General features: G+C 46.1%; 1 protein-coding gene across 1 annotated transcript in view; it reads right to left on the bottom strand.

Annotated features, from left to right (window-relative positions):
* The window catches only part of LOC106737022 (synaptotagmin-like protein 2), a 41,082-nt gene extending 35,983 nt beyond the window's left edge, over positions 1–5,099 (bottom strand). The window contains exon 1 of the mRNA XM_019487792.2: positions 3,747–5,099. Coding sequence (XP_019343337.1) covers positions 3,747–3,847 — 101 coding nt within the window. The 5' untranslated portion in view covers positions 3,848–5,099. The remainder of the gene's footprint in view (positions 1–3,746) is intronic.
* Positions 5,100–19,345: the final 14,246 nt, after the last annotated feature.

The raw sequence follows: 19,345 nt of genomic DNA, 5'->3' as shown, positions 1-19,345 counted from the left end.
GTGCAAGTAAAGTGACACAGAATCTGGCCTTATATCGGCCAGATTGCAACACTTCCGTACGTAGTTTTAACACGTAGTTTCTTTAAGGTATTTTCAGGGGGCGGAGGGGGAGGGGGAGGAATGTTGTTGATAGCTGAATAAATAAAGTAGACTAAAAATCTGTTCATTTTGTTTCATTTTTGCTGGAGATTGCATAGCTATCCTCCAGGACTGAAGCTGAATTTGTTTTCCAAACAGTCAGAGCATAATGGTCATATTATGAGAAGCAATTGAAAGCAATGTCATGACATATGCTAATGAACAGGCATTAAAGAATGCCTGAATGTAGGAGCATAGGTCACGTACTTGTAAGGAAATTATGTTGAGTTTGCACCAAACATCTTATTCCAATCCCATCTGACAAAATTAAAAAGGCTTAAATAGAAAGGAGAACTCTAGGCACTGTTTCTGCCTTGAGAAACTGCTCCCTTTGCTCAAGGGGATGTCCAGGAGGTGGGTGGGAAAGCAAATTTTAAAGCCTGCTCATGACAAGCCAGTTTAGAGCAATGACTGGTCCAGTAAGGCCTTGCAGAGCCTTGATAGCAATCCAATTCCATGAGGCTGCCCACGTTTTCAACCAAGCCTGAGCCCAGCCTCTTTTTTTGTGTCTGTGAATGAATCGCAGGCACAAACATTAGCAATGGGACAGCTCATCTGATTTGTGCTCATCTACACCTAAGGATAGGGAAACTAAAAGGCAGCCTGGGTGGTCAGCCCGGGGACCCTGCTCATCTGTCAAGCCAATCACAAATAGCAGCGTTTGGCCAAGGGCGAGTCCCCATGAATTCTCATCAGGAATGAATATGAATCCATCTTAAATGGGTTGCTTGAGGCATTTGATCATCCAGACATATTCTGCCTTGGTAACATCCTGCCTCAAGTAGGAAATCTGTCTTGGACTTTCCATGCTGAGTCCACCACCCGCTGAGACGCAAACATGGATTTTCTCATACAAGAGTGACTGGGTCAACTCTTCCACTTGAGAGTTTGGTTCTGGGCTTTACTCCAAGTTCTGCCCACGCCAATCCTTCACAAGTGTAAGCAAACACTTCCTATCCTTGTTTGGAAGACGAGGAATGGAGGCAGTAAAGTCTCTGAATATATTTGTACCCCACAGAGGCACTGGGTGTCTAAATCCAGTATTTCCAGGAAGATACTCAATGAAAGCCCTATGCAATGTGAAAAGCCTATGGGCATCCAGCCATTTTAGGTAGCCACAATGCTGCGCACCGTGGCCACTAGGAAATTTCGGGAAACACTGCGGGTAGAATACATGAGCTTCTGCTGCTGCATCTGAGATAAAGGAGAATCTCCCTTTGCAGTTTAGGGCTCATGAAACACAAACGAGCTCTTGTGAACCCACCAATTTGCAGGCTTCGAGGGGATGCACACCAATATGTCCACTGCATGCACTTTCCCAATTACTCCCTGCAAGTAAGTGACTCCTGGGCCAGCGACTCCGCTGAAGCCGACAGAGCTCTGTGGAAACTGGAAACCATTCCCTCGGCAGCTGCAAAGGGGACTGGTAGAAAAAATTCCTATTTATCTCAGGGGCTTTGCCTTTCCCCAGGCTACTGAATGTGCAGTGTATCTGCCTGCAGCTACAAAGGCTCCAGAGGTTGCCCTGTGAAATCCCTAGGTTCAGCATGACAATGAAGGTGGCTCCCTGCATTAGCTGGGCTGGGAAACAGAGCGCATACTGAACACGGATATTCAGTTGTTAATGCAAACCTGAATAGGAGACACCTGCCAGGTTTGCTTAGCTGGCTTCAGCAGGATTTGTCTATTTTCGGTACTTTTGTGGATTTCTTTCATTCCTTCCCTGAACTCTGGAGCCAGACACAGCCTTGATGTAACCCTACTGAAACGCATTAAGCTGCCAGAAGTATCAATCTGGCCCTTAGACATTTCCTGCAGACAGTAGCTTTCCTCTGGGTCACTGCACCAAACCAAATACAGCATGCAAACAGTTAGCTCTCCTTCCTGAGCACGGCTTCTCTTACTGTAACTGGCCCTGGCACGCCCATGGCTGGTTTTTCTTTTTTGGCACCCAGGCTAATAAGCGTCTTGTTCGCTGACCTGTACCTTTAACTCTGCTCCAGTGATTTTGTTTTTGCACAAAAACCTGCTGAGTTAGATCTCTGTTCCCTGATCCTGCCTTTGCAGAGCTCAGTGCAATTCTGGGAAAGGATTTCCAACACCCTGGAAAGGCTGAGGGTGCCGGAGGGTACAAAGGGGGCAGCTTCCTGTGTGTGTCTGAGGAACAATGTAGGATTTTGCAGCACAACTTCTGGAGCCTTTGTAGCTGCCAGCAGATATGCTGCACACTCAGTAGTGTTACATTTGGGCTGCCTCGGGGCAGGGGCACCAGGTACAGATTGCAGACTGCTTTCTGGCAAGCTGGCATGGGATATTGTGCTTCTGTCAGTATTACAAACTCCCTCCTAGCCCCTGCTCTCAGCACAGCCAGCCGAGCCCCCAAAGAAGGTTTGCAGGGGGGCGTTGTCCTGCTTTTAGTGAGGTCCTGAGAAAAACATGGCAAAGTGGGCGATTCCTCAGTTCCCACACGGCCCCTGCACACTTGGGAGACCAAGAGGCAGCACATTTGGTGGGAAAAAGGGAGAGCATGCCCTACCAACTGGGCCCCACACCCTTCCCCTGGGCAGAAGAAACTTCGTTAGTCGTCTCCCGTGAGGGCACACGGTGGATAACAATACCGTGTCCCAGTGCTGCACCAGAGGTAATTTATGGTACCTGAAAACTAAGGAACACATTTTGATCTTACTGACAATAGTACGAATCATCCGCTGCGATCCCATTGACTTGAGTTAACATCTTCCACCAGAGTTATTGCTCAGAATGGATCACACCTTGAAACCAAAACTATGCATCTTCCTGAAAAGCTTGCTAACATTAAATGTATCTCAGCGTTGGCTTCACCAGAGATAAGGATCTGGGTCTTCCCAAACTCACACCCCAACCACCAATGCTCTTGGCTAGCTGATCTCTATAGCCCTCTTCTTGTAACCCAAGGGCTGGACATGAGCCTCCTCAGGCCTGCTGTAGAAGTGCTGCACAGCGAGTACGGGCCCAGACAATGGGCTCAGTCTTTTCTGGCTCAGCAAAAAGTCAAGGGTCATGTCCTCCGCTGGCTTCGCTCCATTGGCTTCAGCTGACCTATGCCGAATGACATCAGCTCACAGCCTGGCCCAGCACGCTTAGCCTCCTGCTCGCTACAAACCCAGAACAACCTGATGGCAGCATGAAGACCCACTACGGAGCAGCGAGAACTAAATGAACAAGGAAGAACGGTCTTGAAGCTGGGGTACACGTGAGACAAGCTCTCTTCTTGGCTCTGCCCCCGCCTCTGGATAACAAGTGCTGAAGCAGAAGCAAGTCCAGGGAGGGGGCAACCCCCATCGAATGACACCGATCCCCCAATCCGCCAAGAGGTGTGGACAAATTCAGGGAGTCACACCCAGCTCTGCTGAAGGAAAGCAGCTGCAAGAGTGACTGAAAATGCAAGGGAGGAGATGGAAGGACTCTTCCAGCTCTGGAAGTAAAGGGAAAAAGCCACTGCCACCTACTGCTCCTCAGACCCACACACATGCATTCACACACACAAAACTATATGCAAAACATGCATCCTAGTTTGAGGACCCCTTCCCCAACGATCTCAGTATCTGTGAACACCCAGTCTTTCTTACCTGACACGATCACTGTCCTTTTTCTTCAGCTCTGCATCTCTCTGCAGCACCTTCATGAGCTTCTCATATTCCTCCTCTGTCAGAAAGCTTAGGTCCAACATCTTCTCTATACTGCTGTTCAACCAGCTGAAGCAGTGGGAGACCCAAAGCTAATTCAGACTAGACTGTGAGCATGCCATGAGCAGCCTCCGATGCAGACAGCGTCCGTCTGCTGAACAGTATTAGAGCTCCAAAAGAAAAAAATAAAACACTGCACACTTCACACCCCCATGGCGAGGTTGGAAGCTGTGCTAAGGTCTGGACTTGTACTTTCAGGCACTAATCAGCTCTTCTCTGACACGGTTTCCTGTGTAGCATGCCTGCTTGTGCCAGGGGAAAAAAAAAAAAATCTTTCAGGCAGAAGTGTGTTTCTTCGCTTTCCTTGTTCACAGTCACGGCGTTCTTGAGCCAGTGTCAATCAAGTATCCAAATATAGAGAGGAGCGAGTTTGCCACGGGCTTCAGCTGCAGCAGCAGGGATGAAGGACAAACCCTAAAGTTACAAACATCGACCGCCAGCACCTCTGGTATGTGTCTTCCTCAAAAAAAAAGAAAAAGTCAGCCTGCGTGCAGCTCAGTCACTCCTGCAAAGAAATAGCATCAAGATGCCTTTTTAGATAAACATGACATATGGTAAGTGAATGTGTACATTGGGGGTGTTTAAGCACAAGTTCCAAAGCAAGCTGTCCTCCTTTTTCCCCAGGTCTCCTATACCTCTTGACATGGCAGCAGCTTAACTAGGAAACAATATTTTTTTAGTCAGCTGGATGGGAGCAGATACACAGCTGCCCCAACACACAATTTATAAAAGCAGATAAAAGGGAAGAACGTCCATCCCCCCCCACAAGCTACACAGCTGTTCTTCGCCTCCATTTTCCCACCTGTAAAATGAAGCTAGTGACACCTGTCCCTTATATAGCATGTGGACATCTACACTCCAAGCAGCAACATGCAATTGCAGTTGATCTGTCAAACTCTCAGAGCTGTTGCACTGCTTGTCATGTGCATGTCTCCTAGTGCCGCAGCTACATTTGCCATTCAAACAATAGGCTGTTCCATACTTCTGTGGTCTAGCAGGGATCAAGAAAAACCAGGAGTCAGTGGTATACGGACAGGGAGAGCAGGCCATATGCTGCTCCATTGAAGCGTGCCCCCTTCCCTCCACTGCAGATGATTTAAGCATTCTCTGCCAAGAACGGAGCTAAGTAGTCTGCACTTAGCACTGCACTGACGTGGCTGCACAGCTTCCCATACCAGAGCTAGGGTGTGCAGAACTAGCTCGGGTTATCCCTTTGTGGTGCTGCCTCACACCCAGATGTACCTAAATACAATCCCAATGGCCTGTAGAATGAGTCCCCTCTAGTTTCTCTCAGATGGAAGCTCACAGAAGAGATAAAAGGCTTCCAGATAATGGGAAGGATCATCAGTAGGTTTGACCTACAGCACAAACCCACCTGCTGCGTACACCTGTGTAAAGTGCGGCAAGCTCTGCTCTAACCCGAGTAAGTAGTTTGTCTGCCAACACCTAGCTCACAAAACCGTGTGGAATGAGAGATGAGTGTTGCCAATGCCTGTAATTCAATTGAGAGCCTTGTGATATTTGTTGGCTTTCTTAAAGCATCAGCAACTGGAGTCAGGTGATTGTGGGAGTGTAGCAAGTTTTATTAAAAAGCAGTTTTGAAACCTCTGTGTTACAAAGAAAAGCTTAAGAAAAAGCAACTTGAAGGATCAAACCCCAAAGGTAAATAAAATGAACCCAAGGCATATTATAGTTAAACGTGCCAGAATTTTAAGTTCAATTTTATTTTGGGAGGACTTATGCGGGATGTTTTATAGTCAGGATTGCCATTTTTAGAAAAGTTATTTTTGTCAGTCTAAAATAATTAGGAAAAAAATCTGTGTTATTTGTCAATATTATTGCGTGTTATTAAGCAAGTAGTTAAAACTGAAATAATTATTAAAATACTAGAGATGCACCGATACATTGGTCTCATATCAGATCAGCACTGATATAAGGAAAATTGAGAATTGGCTTTTTTGGGCTTGTGTGGCCAATAATGTGGTCAATAAATGCTGCGTGCATGTGCGTAGCTGCAGCATGCACACAGCCAGGAGCACCGCCTGGCAGCACAGAGACCAGAGTTGGGCTGATAAGTCTCTTGTGGGGAAGGAGTGGGAGGAGGAAGGGGAGAGGGGGGAAGGAAAGGGCATGGGGGGGCAGATTGAGGCCCCTGGGTTTGGGGCAGGCACTGCCCAACTGGGGCAGGCACTGCCCAACTGGGGCAGGGCACAGGACGGAGCCATGAGTGGCTCATCCGGCGGGCGCAGGGAGGGGGTGGCGACTCCTGCCACTGCACACAGCCCAGGACATGGTGGGGGTGGATCTGTACACGGGGCAGAGAGGGCTGCTGCTGTGGGCTGAGGTGGTGCCAAGCTCATTCTGGCAGTGGGACTGGGCCAAGCTGCACTTGGGGTGGGCAACGGTGGCACTGGGAGGGTGGTTAAGGGGGGGAGGGGCTACAGCAAATTCTGGGGCGCAGCCTGGTCCAGCCCCTCGCTGGGAAGAGCCCAGTGCCACCCTAGCCCCAGCCCGCAGCAGCAGCCCACCCTTGCCCCTCATGGAGATCCAGAAGCACACACCCCTCATGCCCTCCTGGGGTGCTCACAGTGGCAGGAACCGCCATCCCCCTCCCCTCACCCCCCAGATGAGCTGCTCATGGCTCCGTCCTGTGCCCCACCCCAGCTGGGCAGCCTGCCCTTGCCCCAGTCCCACTCCCTCCATCACCATGGGGGCTTCAATCTGCCCCCCATGCCCCTTCTCTCCCCCCACCCATTCCCCCCCAACAGACTTACCAGCCTGATGCTGGTCTCCACACTGCTGGGCTGCATATCAGCTATCATATCAGTATCAGCCAATATGGCTCGTTAAAAATTGGCCATCGGTATCAGCCTAAAAAATCTGTCAGTGCATCCCTAGAAAATACCACTTTTTATTCCATCTACTGTATAAATTTGCATTCAGCTTGGAATGAAACTTTACCCTGCAATTTCAGTTTGGTTTCCAGGCTGTTTTCCCTTCTGGCTGTCAGGCACAATCATAATGCTTCAATGATGGGTTTACAGACATTTCTGGGACATGCCTGGATTTAAACTAATGTCTCTGGCAATATTTCTATTAATATCTGCCTTGCCAGAACTTTTACTTATTTATTCTTAACAAAACCTGCAGTTTGTGCCAAAAGTACTTCAGGCAATCTCCCCAGAAATGGTTCCTATATACTCATCAACCTCCTAAGTTACAAAGTACCAAAAAGGAAGAAAAAAACTGCCCCAAAACTTATTTTCAAAATGTCCCGTTTACTCTCTAGCAATTGCATTTTACCGCAATGGTTTCATTACTGCGTGTAAGGAAAGAAGAAAGCAAAAGCTCAGAACAACAAAGGCACCAAACCGCCAACTCCCTTCTTTGTGAAATCGTGTTAAACATCAAACTACTTGAAGCATTTGCTGTGGGAAAGTGTTTTTGTTGCATGAGAACTCTCCACCTGCTGTTTGGAGAGCTGTCTTCAGCGCTTCCGACCCACTGATCCAGCTCTGATGAAGTCAATGGAGTTCACCATTATTTGCACGCCTGCCTGCTGTATACACTGGGATCTGAATAAAAGCGTCACCTTTAGCCTACGCGTTTCTCGATGTTTGCTCTGCACCTTACCACACCTCAGTGCTTGGTCTCAGGATTGAAACAGGAAAACCCTGCAGTTAGTCATCACAGTATGTTGAGACAAAAGCAAGAGAGATAAAATAGACTGTTTATTAGGACCCGGTGGCATAGCAGTAAACAGGGATAAAAACCAACGGACATATGCAGGGGGTTATTGGGCAGGGCCAGAGCACTGTGTAGTACATGGCAGTCTCTGCAACCTTTCTTAAAAGAAGTCACAGCTTTCATCTGTTCTTGCCCTTAAGTGAATACCACACTGGTTTTCTTTGTTATGCTGAGAGTAATCCTCTCTCCATTCAAAGGCTAGTTTATGAATAGCTCAGCCAACACGGTGACAGGTACAGAATAAGTATTCATAGCTATATTTATTTATTTAGCATATGTGGTTTCGGCATATTGTTTCAGCCATCTTAAGGTGAAATCATCACCAGTGTGAAGAGCTTGAAGGCCACCAGGTAGCATAAAACTGGACACGAGCCAACAACATGGGACATGGTTCAAATTTGTCTACAAGGGCATTATGTTGTCATTGCGAAGGCCCCGCTGGTATAGGTGTGAGGCACAGTGACCCTGTCCAGTTTGAAAATGGTTGAGAAGTGCCCAATAATGGTGCGGCCGGTTAAATCCTGGTTGACTGACTATAGGGGCAGAGATGATGTGATGACTGATTGGCGTCTGTGCTGACTATTCTTTGTGCCACTAAATAAAGAAAAGTTAAAGGATTTTGAAAGAGTGGACCACGTAGGGTGTCTTGAGAGGTGCTGAGCTATTGGTGGGTGGAATATGTCCTGGTGCTATAAAGCAGATAGCTTTAAAGCAGATAAAACACAAACAGCTCCCACAGATCACCACACCCACATCTATACCAAGGTCACAGGAGGGGCATGAAGCACTGGTTCAGTCCCTGGGCTGCCCACACACACTTCTTCACTAAGGAAAAACATGGGGAAGGCTTTTAAAATCCTGGGATGATGAAAGGGCCCAGGGGACTGAGTCTTGCAAGTTCTTTTTCTTACCATGAACCGCCCTGAGCACGTTCAGTGGGTGGGTGCAGACTTGTGCACCCAGAGCTGAACCGAGCCAAAATCTGCAGTTATGAGACTGAACATGTGCCACTTAGGCACATAAAAGGAAAAAGGATTTAGTTCTGGGTATCCAAGCAGATCTTTTACATACAGTTACTATGATAGTCTCCTCCAGAGAGAACCCTATCACAGAAAAGACAACTAATGGCCCTTGGTGAAGAGGAAGGAGAGAAAGATCAAGTTAGAGCATCCTGCCTGCAGATCCATGGAAACCCCACAGGTTAAGGAGAGTGTAACCAGAGTAGAGAAAGGCCCTCTGATACATTTAGTGCCAGCCTCCACCATAACTGCCGTCTGTCCCTGGCAGCTGCATCTTTCATCACAATAGTTTCCATTTCCCTTTTGACCTCTTCATACTTGGACCCATGAGAAGCTGCTGTTCTAATGACAGAGTCCCTTGCTCAAATCCACCGAAAATGCACAGATAATCCAATGTTACTGTAGGACTGCCCCAGGCCTACCCAAATTAGAACATGCCCAATGAAAAAGGACACAAACTCTGTTAGAAAGGCAGAATGGGATTCTGTGTTTCTAGCTTCCCCATGGACTTTCAGTTGCTGTGTAAAAGTAAAAAGCCTCTTCCCACCAGCTGCAAGCCCTGCCTGAAAATTTAGGCAAGCAGAATTACCCTGGATTGCTGTCATCTGCAAAGGTCCTGCAGATCCAATCCTGCAGATCTCCCCTCCTCCCCACGGTGCAGCCTTACTTGCCCTACAGCCCTTTAGGTTTGGTTAAAGTTCTGATGATGGTTGGACTGGACTACAGCCCAGCTCGTGCTCCCACCTCCACCCTGCCTCAGAAATGCTATATGAAGTAAAAGAAAGGAGTAAAATTGTCTTGCTATGATCCAAGGCCATAGTTCTGATCATGAATGCCCACAAGAAACAGGACTGCTGAGAGAGAACACAAAAGTTTTAGGCAGTTGTTATTCTGGACACCAGTGCAGCCAGTGAAAAGAAAAGGGACTGCTTTCAGTTTAAGGGAATTAACTGTCGGCTGATATAAACAGGCACAGCTCTGGATTTGGGCCCATGTAGACCAGAGGATCTGATCCCAAATCAGTAATTGCTGAAGCTTCCCAAAGGAGACCTCCTGTTTTCCTATAGTAAGTGGTGCCAAGAGGACGTTTTGGGATGTTTTGGTGCCAAAAAGGATGTCTGGGGTATATCCCAAGCCTCAGCAAAAAGCACAAGGTAAAAAATTGAGAGCCAAAGAAAATGCCAAGCTTCTCCGAAGCGTTTTCATATCTAGAGGGCTAATAAGTAACTGCGGCTCAAAAGGAAATCTATCTGTAACCCAGAATGCCATGCCAAGGTACACTTGGATCTCATATAGTCCAAACTTGGATGATCCATTCTAAATTCAAATTACCAGGTTATTCAATGGTTTGAACAAGAGTTGTACTGCAAATAGCCACACCTGTAAAGAACAACTGTACATATACAATGCAGTAACCCTTCCTAAGATAAACAGCCCGACTGATGACAAACAGAACATCTTGCAGGAGTAAGGACTATGCATGAGAAAGTGTCACAAGGCTGTGCTTTAAATTAGTTTATCCCCTCCTGCCAAGCCATTTTACTTTTTCTTTACAGGGGAGGCATTTTTTTTTTACATATAAATCTTCCTCAAAGTGATTTATCTTGTGAAAATGAAATACTTGATAGCACAGTGATGCACGAAACCACAGTTCCTCTTGGAGAGCTGATAACTGAGGGACCTGCCTTCTTATGTGCCCTGCACTTTTCTTTTTACCTCCAGCAGATTTAACTCAACTCTTGCTCAAGGCATAATTGTGCCCATGGACTTCTTAAGTAAGCCAAAAATGAACCATACAGATGAATGATGCCAGAATAAGACTCTCACTGTTAACCACTTAACACTGATTGACCTTACATTATCTGCAGGGCACACCAGGCTCAGATCTAACCTCCCAGTGCACATCCTGTTTCTGAATCCTGCACGTCTTCTTCATTGACACTGGTATGTGCATAGACTAACAACACAGGCTAAGTAGTTTCCATTTACTGGGTGATGCTATGCATATAAAAGAGAAATACAACCAAATTAGAAACCTTAATCTGCAAAGCTGGCAGAAACATCCCATTTCAACAGCAGCCAATGCTAATGCTGGCTAAATACTCACACTATGAGTTGGATCAACAAAGGGTCATTCCAATCTGGACCACATCACTGAGGGACCAAAACGGGACACAGAACTAAACACACATTCTTTCCTATACTAATCCGAGAAATGGAAACATCTCAGTCTAACCAAATAATCTTTATCCATCTTACACACAACAAAACCAGTAGTAGATAGTATTGGCCCTATTTGTCTGTTCATTGTAAGAGAAACATTGCAGCACACTGGAGAGACCACCAGTCCTAGCCCACATGCTGGCACAAAGTAGCAGAGGATATGTCTATACCACTTTGATGGTACTCTTGAAAGTGCTGCCAAGAAGCATGTCCCACCCAGCCATTCCCACTCCCAGTCCACGCATATCAAACCTAGAAATGAGGCAGTGAAGCCACCCTGAAGACACTCTCTCCCACCGCTCCAGTCATCCCTCTCTTTAGCATACCTCCTTCCAGTCGACAACATGCAAGCACTTCTCCGTGCTTGCACCACCACTGATTAAGACAGCGTAGGCCAGGATCAAAATCTAATAGCATCATGCTTCAGAACAAAAGTACTCATATCAGTGACACTCTTCAAAGGAGAATCATAAACCATGACTCACAGAGTCATAGAATTGCTAAGGTACGTGGTACAGTCAACCAGCTTTTACCAGAAGAAAAGAAATAAAACCCAATCTCTTTCTGATGAGTCATTCCCTTAGAAGGAGCCATCTTTATATCAATATAACTTGAAAACCAATATAAAGGTCACTCTCCAATAGGGGCTGGATGATGCCCATGAATGTCAATAGGAAGCCTTGCGTTGACATAAAAAGGTATTCAACTGGGTATTCGCTCCAAGTGAGGGCCCATCAGAGCCCACTGAAGTTAATGATAAAACTCCCATCAACTTCCATGCAGGGTTTCCGGTCTAGAGACGGGAGTTTCACAGAGAACCTGTCCAGGTTCCACGCTGGTTGACAGAGAAAAAAATTCTTAACAGCTCTACCTGTGATTATTTTTAAAGATCCTGAGCTGAATTTTGTGGCTGACTTTAGCAAAATTACACTGGCAGAGAACTTGACCCTCTCTGTTCAAAGATTTCACATGAATCATGTGTCCCACTTGACCTAACGCCACTCCAACGCAGGAGCATGAGGTCCAATATTCATAAGAAAAACCCCAAGTAACTGTTTTCATTCCATCCAGGAAGAGCACACACCAACTGCTGAAGCTTCCTTAGCCTGACGAACGGTTTTTGAACCCAAAATCTTGCTTAATAACCATTCTCCAACCATTTGGGTTGGTCTAATAAAAGATATCAAATTCACCCAAGGAACCTTGTCTGTCCAAGTAACTGAGCTTTTCAGAAAACAGCCTTTGACAAGAAGCCTACTGATGCCTTCACAGGAGTCCCAGGTGAAGCCATCAAGCAGGCTACTCCAGGCTGTGCTGGGCTGCCTTGGAAAAGTTCTCACCAGAGACAGTCCTGAGCTTTTAAAACATGGGAACAATCACAGACTAACCAAAGGCAGCCAGGACAGCAGGAAATTTTGAGACTTGAGACACTAGCAAGGTTGACTCTTGAGCTCTTCCCTAACCCACACAGACCGTCCTCCCTTCGCTCCTGTCACAGAATCATGCTCCCCAAAAGGGCTTTGTAGGAATAATGTGTTTAAATGATGATGAAGAAGTCTGTAGGGATGATATGCTTATAAACAGGCCATTGGCTAGGAGTCAGGAGAGGAGTCCAAGCTCCAGTCCCCGACAACTTTGTTGCCCATCTTATTTTTTCAGACTGTTGTTGTTGTTGTTTGGTTTTCTATACCTTTTGTATGAAAAGCGGTGTATTAAAATGAACTGGAAAGAACAGACCCAAACAGCAGCAGATGGAGAAGGAACGAAACCAGCAGAGAGGATGAGTGGGAGCGCTGAGTACGGAGAACCTCCGAGAAGACTGAAAACTGAAAGGAAGACAGCACGAGGAGAGGAGACAGAAGGCACTATGGGTGGCATGACTGCAAAGAAGAAAGCTGTTGTATCCAAACTGGCACGATTGTGTGAGGGAACAAGGACACTACTGGTAGGGGAAGGAAATGTGGTAGTTATACCAATGCAGCAGATGTTTTTAGAGTGTTTTTAAACATGAGTTGGATCTTGAGCCGCATGAGGAGGAAGAATTTCAGCCAGAGCATCCCTACCTGCAATCCAAGGGATAAACAATGTGGTGGCTGCTTCTGGAAATGAAGAACAAATTGTATATGGGGAGGAAAAAAAAAGCTATGATGTGATCTGGAGCTAAGACCAACAATGTTAAAATGCAAAGGCCATTTTGTCACATTTTCATGTACACCCATATCCCATAATGTGCCTTTTTCATCATCTAATTTTACATGGAGAAAAGATAAAACAAGAAAGAAGTGAGAATTACTGCTAAAAAAGTATATGCTTTGTGGCACTTACCTACTTAAACATGCTTAGGCTGAAGCCGCTGAAGAGGAACAGTGCAACTCAGAGTGCAAGGACTAGAAACCTCAGTCCATGTATTGCGGCAGAATGTAGCAAGAGAGCAACTACACCTGCTCTATCCTGCATGGATAAACAGGTGGTAAAAATGTCCCAGCTCTCTCTACACTGGTGCTTAGACCATCACTAATCCCAGGACACTTCTGGCACAGAACTGAGATGGCACAGCTACAAAGCCAGCAAAGGTCAAAGCTATACACACCAGGGTCATTTAAAAAAAAGTCAAATTAGCAAGTGATAGGAAGTGCTATCAGTGTATTGAACGTCAGATGCCGGGTTTGGCTGTTCTTAGAGCAGTCATCCACCCTCCGGCTATGGAACTATCTTATCCTTTGTGAATAAAGAGTGGTTCTAGATTAGGGGATGGAGGATGAATCATAGGGCTGGAAGGGACCCCAAGGATCATTGGGTCCACCCCCTGCATGAGCAGGAAAGACATCTGGGGTCAGACGACCCCAGCCAGGTGACTGTCCAGTCCTCTCTTGAAGACCTCTAGGGTAGATGAGTGGACCACCTCTGGGGGGAGCTTGTCCCATAGTCTGGACACCCTGGTTGTAAAGAAGTTTTTCCTAATGTTCAGCCTGAAACTATCTTCCAGGAGTTTGTGGCCATTGTTTCTAGTTTTCCCCCAGGGTGCCCTAGTGAACAGTTGTTCACCGAGCCCCTGATGTACGCCTCTGATATAGCAGTAAGCCGCAATCAGGTCCCCTCTCAGCCTTCTTTTCTTTAGGCTAAAGAGTCCGAGATCCCTCAGCCTCTCCTCGTATGGCTTGCCATGCAAGTCCTTGATCACGCGGGTGGCCCTTCTCTGGACCTTCTCCAGCTTTAGCACATCCTTGTTGAAATAAGGCACCCAGAACTCTATGCAAAACTCCAGCTGTGGCCACACCAATGTTGAGTAAAGCGGGAGAATCACTTCTTTGGATTTACTGGAGATGCATCAATTAATGAATGCCAGAGTTTTATCGGCCCTAGAGGCTACTGCATCACATTGCCGACTCATATTCATGCTGGGGTCTGTTGTTACCCCCCGATCCCTTTCACTTGCAGTGCTGGTTAAGTTAGCGATGCCCAGCCTGTAGATGTGCTGGGGTTTCTTCCTTCCCAGATGCAGCACTTTGCATTTCTTTACACTGAACCTCATCTGGTTACGTTCTGCCCAACATGCCAGCCTGCCTAGGTCTGCTTGTATATGCAGCCTATCTGCGGGTGTGTCCACACAACCCCATATCTTGGTGTCGTCCATAAATTTGGCCAGTGGGCTTTTCACCCCCCTCATCCAGGTCGTTGATGAAGATATTGAACAGCACTGGGCAGAGTACTGACCCCTAGGGTACGCCGCTGCCCACATCTCGCCAGGACAACACCCATCTATTTATTTGGACTCTCTGTGTCCTACCCCGCAACCAGTTTCGCACCCACTTGACGGTCCCACAGTTGAACCCAATATCTTCCAGTTTTCTGATCAGTACCTCGTGGGATACCAGGTCAAAGGCTTTCTGGAAGTCAAGGTATATGATGTCAACTGCTTTTCTCTCGTCCAGGTGACGAGTCACCTGATCACAGAAAGAAATGAAGTTGGTCAGAAAAGGCCTGCCCACAACAAAGCCATGCTGGATGTCATTCAGTATCATGCCTTCTGCAAGTTTGACACACACAGCCTCTTTGATGAATGTTTCTAGGATTTTCCCTGGAATAGAAGTTAAGCTGATTGGCCTGTGGTTTCCCGGGTCTTCGCGCTTCCCGTTCTTGAAGATGGGCACAACACTGGCCCTCTTCCAGTCCTTTTGGATTTCTCCAGAGGCCCATGATTTTTGAAAGACCTTTGCCAGGGGCTCTGCAATTACTTTGGCCAACTCTTGCAGCACTCTTGGGTGGAGTTCATCTGGTCCTGCTGATTTATATACAACTGATTTCTTTAATTGATACACCAGTTCTATGGCAATGGTGGGAATGGTGTCAAACCCGTCCTGCTCGTTCTGTGCCCTACCTGGCATGTTATTCTCCTTGGTCTTGTGAAAGACCAAGGCAAAGTAGTCATTTAGGAGTTCCGTTTTTTCCTAAGTGGTTGTGACCAGGTATCCTGAGGCATTGAACAACAGCCCTACAGTCCCATTAGTTTTCCTTTTATTCCCTATGTAGCTAAAGAAGGACTTCTTGTTGGCCTTGATTCTTGTAGCTAGTTTTAGTTCAGTTTCTGCCTTAGCTTGCCTAATTTGGTTTTTACAAGTGTGGGCCATGGTCAAGTAGTCTTCCTTAGAGGATGTGCCAAGCTTCCATTGTTTGTACCATCTTTCTTTTTCTGTAGGAGGGCTGCAACTTCCCTGTTTAGCCAAGAGGGGGTTTTGACCCTTCTGCTACTTTTTCTCCATAAGGGTATGGATTTTCTCTGAGCCTTAAGGATTGTATCCTTAAGGAATGACCATTCTTCTCCTGCTCCCTTTACCTGTGGTCCTTGGTCTCTCAGGGCATTCTCTACTAGTGATCTGAGCTTATTAAAATTTGCGTTTTTGAAGTCTAAGACTTTGAGCTTGGTATCTGTTTTTTCAGCCTTGCGACGGACCATGAACATGATGATTTCATGGTCACTATCACCTAGGCTGACCTCTATGTTTAAGTTGGTCAACAGGTCATCCCCTTTGGGCAGGACCAGGTCAAGAACTGCATTGCTTCTAGTTGGCCTGTGCACCTCCCGAGTCAAAAAAACCACTTAGGTGCTAGTCAGGAAGGATTGTGATTGATCCGAGCTGGCTGAGCAGTCCTCCCAGGAGATGTCTGGGTAGTTGAAGTCACCCATGACAACTGTGTCCCACGCACACGCGGCCTCTGTTAGTTCATGGGCGAATGCTAGATAAAGTTCCTCCCCTTGGTTAGGCAGCCTGTAGTATACACCTACAGTCTGGTCTCTCTCACTGCGCCTCCCCCAGAGCTTGACCCAGAGGGTTTCAAGCTGTTCTTCTATTAAAAGTAATAGTTTTCTGAGAAGCTGATGAATTAAACACAATGAACACCATTCTCCTCCCCCTTATCCTAGTTTTACAGCAGAGTACCCACAGTGATTGGTATGGAGTCCCACCTGACTTAACACTGCTCCACAGCAGAAGCATATATGGTCCAATATTCATAAGAAAAAACCCAGGTGACTGAGCTTTTCAGAAAACAACCTTGGACAAGGAGCAGCTGATTTGATACAGAATAACTTTAAATAGCAGCAGCTGGCTAGTTTTCCACGACAGTCCGCCATGAGAATATCTTCTCTATAGCTGTACCTTTCCTGCTAGGGATCAAAGCCTAGCCATGAGGTTCTCACCTCCCCGAATTGCTCCTATGAAGTATTTGATTGTTCAGGTTTGCCCATCTTGGAATGGAAATCCGGCAGCAAAGTAATTTGTTCAGATCAACCTGTCACAGACTGTATTTGGCCTCCTGTATACTGCAGGAGTTGTACACGGCCCAGTTTGTCATTCCCATCCCAAGCACAGTGCTGAATGAATAGCCCTTACCGGTAACAATGGGAGAATGCAGGTCTGGAACACACCATGAGGTAGCCGTGGAAGAATGCAGCTCTGGCCAGATCAATGGCTTTTCATTTTGACAAATGTTCTTGTTCCAGTACGAAAAGCATCACTTAACTAGATGTGAGCACGACCTGGGACGGAGTTGCAGTTTCAGTATTGGCACACAGTCTAATACTTCTTGCTATAATGAAGCGTTCCAGCCACACTATTACAAAAATCTCCTACTTCTTCACCCCTTAATAACTTTACGTAAAGAAGTTCTTTGATCTAAATGGTATTGAGATGCTCTTAGGAACAGAGATATTGCAAGTTGGATAAGACTAATTGGATTGGACTCGTACCAGGCACTATAGAAAAAACTCTAAGAAACACTAATGGGGGGGGAAAAAACCTGCTCTTGGAAGAAACTTCTTTTTAACCCCTGTCAATCACTATATGTCTCATGTCATTAATGAAGAATGATGATTTATCCCTTATAAACATGTGTCCTGCCTCCTGTGATTGTATATATGTAGTTGTGTGATGCTTTACTAAATTCTACAAATTCTTTCCATCAACAATATTTTGTGGCAGTGGGTCCCATAAGTTAATTTTATAGTAGATAAAAATATATTCCCTTCTATCCATTTTATATTTGTTGCCCTTTAATTTCAACAAGTTCTTGTTCCTACAGCATAAAAAAATAACTAAGCAGGCCTTACCGGGTTAAAATACACAGACAGACTTTCTCTATGCCAATCATTATTTTACAGACACCATCACCTCCAAAACCAGCTGTTAGCGGAAAAAATTGCCTAAAGTGACTCAGGGTCCAAAAGGCCAATAAGCAAATACCAGTTACTGTCCACAAACTGTTAAACAGCTGCTTTAGTTTAAATATTTGAGAGGGCTGTTTATTTCAGAGGTGGGGAAGATTTGCACAGGACGCAGTTCATTGTAATCATGGGTATTGTTAACACACAAAGAAACAAGCGCAGCCCATTGGGAAACTGAGCAAACCTCTAATATCCCATTTAATATGTATGGCAGTGTCCCAGCTGCAGCAGCTGATGCCAGCGCTTTAAAGAAATCACTAATATTGTCATCACCCCCTTTTGTTACAGGGCTCTGCCTCCATCCAGGTCTCCAGGTAAAAACCTTTGAAGATGCAAAGGCCAAAGATTAGGCTGGAAGAGGAGATTTCAGTGAGGGTTAAGGGGTACTGGCAGTGTTGTGTGCGAATGCTGCTCACATCAAGACAGCTCCCTTGTTTGGCAGACAATTAGGATTTATATCCCAAATAAACAGGGATTTCAGAATTGCTCCCCCTATCCCTGCAGTTGATTTGTACTAGGGTTTAAATGCCCCCTCCTGACTAACAACCATCTTTGACCTGCCCACACAATCAAGGCTCAGTTCTATGCTGATGACATTTCTATTTTGGAAACATCGTGCTGTCCACAAGTTTACAATGCTGCTCTCCACCAAGGGAGGAAACGCATTGAGGATATGCACAGGGAGTGATGGTCTGTAGTACTGAAAGTCCTGTTTTGTGTGTTCGTTAGGAGGTGGAAAGTGCCCTTTAAACTGTCTTTTAAGGCAACCTCTTTTGCACCAGGACACACTTGTAAACATCAATGGCCAGTCCCAACCCAGTGCCCCTCACTCCCAACCCACTGCCCCCCGCCCCCAAGCCCAAGCCCCACAGTGTGTGGGGCACGGGAGGGCCCGAACTAGTCCCTTGCAGGCAGGAACTCTGCCAGCCTGCAAGGGGAAAGCCATGGTTTCCCACATTTTTCTCTTTTAAAGGAGAATCCATTTTTTAAGTTTGTTTGCGACCCCTTCATATATTCTCCTATCCAAAAGTGGACTGCTTTTGGGTCACAACCCATGGGTTGAGAAACACTGTTCTAAGCAGCTTGTGATAGAGAAACCTGAAAAACTTTATACCCAAAAAAGAGCTAGGAAAATATCTGCAGTGGGACAAGAAGTACAGCACTGAAATTGTACCTCCCACAAGAGGAAAATACGTATTCAAGCAAATCAAATCACACCTGGTATTTTGGACTTGTCCCATTCTATCTATGCCCAATACTCATGTTCTGGGTAATGGCCTGTACTCTGCTTTTGCTGTGCAACCTTTGAATAGACAACATTAATCACATGATGAGGTAAGTTAGAAATGTATTCGGTATAGGATGGGAGGGTCTGGGGAATGGCAACTGCTCGCTAGAACGTTTAGCTTTCCCTTGACTCCGACACACGCAGTCTTCACTTCCCACCCACAGAGGTTTCTCCACATTTGCCCCTAGTGTGACACATCACCAGGCCCTTCCCAGGCCTCACTTGCTATATCCCAGTAACCTTGAGCTCATAAGTACTATCTGACAATCAGGTATCAGGTCAGCTCAACCATGGCATTAAAACCACCCAATATGGTAAGTAAGCCTTTGTCACTAAATAACCACCCCATTGTTGTGCATTGAGATCTCATTGGTCCAAATTCTTTAACAAGTGAAATCAGAATTCAGTGCAGAGCCCCAGGATGGCAGCCTTTGTTGTTATAAAAAATTTAAATCCCAAATCTCCTGCAGCTATACAGGAGCTC

This window comes from Alligator mississippiensis, chromosome 8 (assembly GCF_030867095.1).
Source record: "Alligator mississippiensis isolate rAllMis1 chromosome 8, rAllMis1, whole genome shotgun sequence".
In the NCBI taxonomy this organism is placed as follows: Eukaryota; Metazoa; Chordata; order Crocodylia; family Alligatoridae; genus Alligator; species Alligator mississippiensis.
The sequence above is the reverse complement of the archived record's forward strand: the minus strand, read 5'-3'. Positions and strand labels throughout refer to the sequence as shown.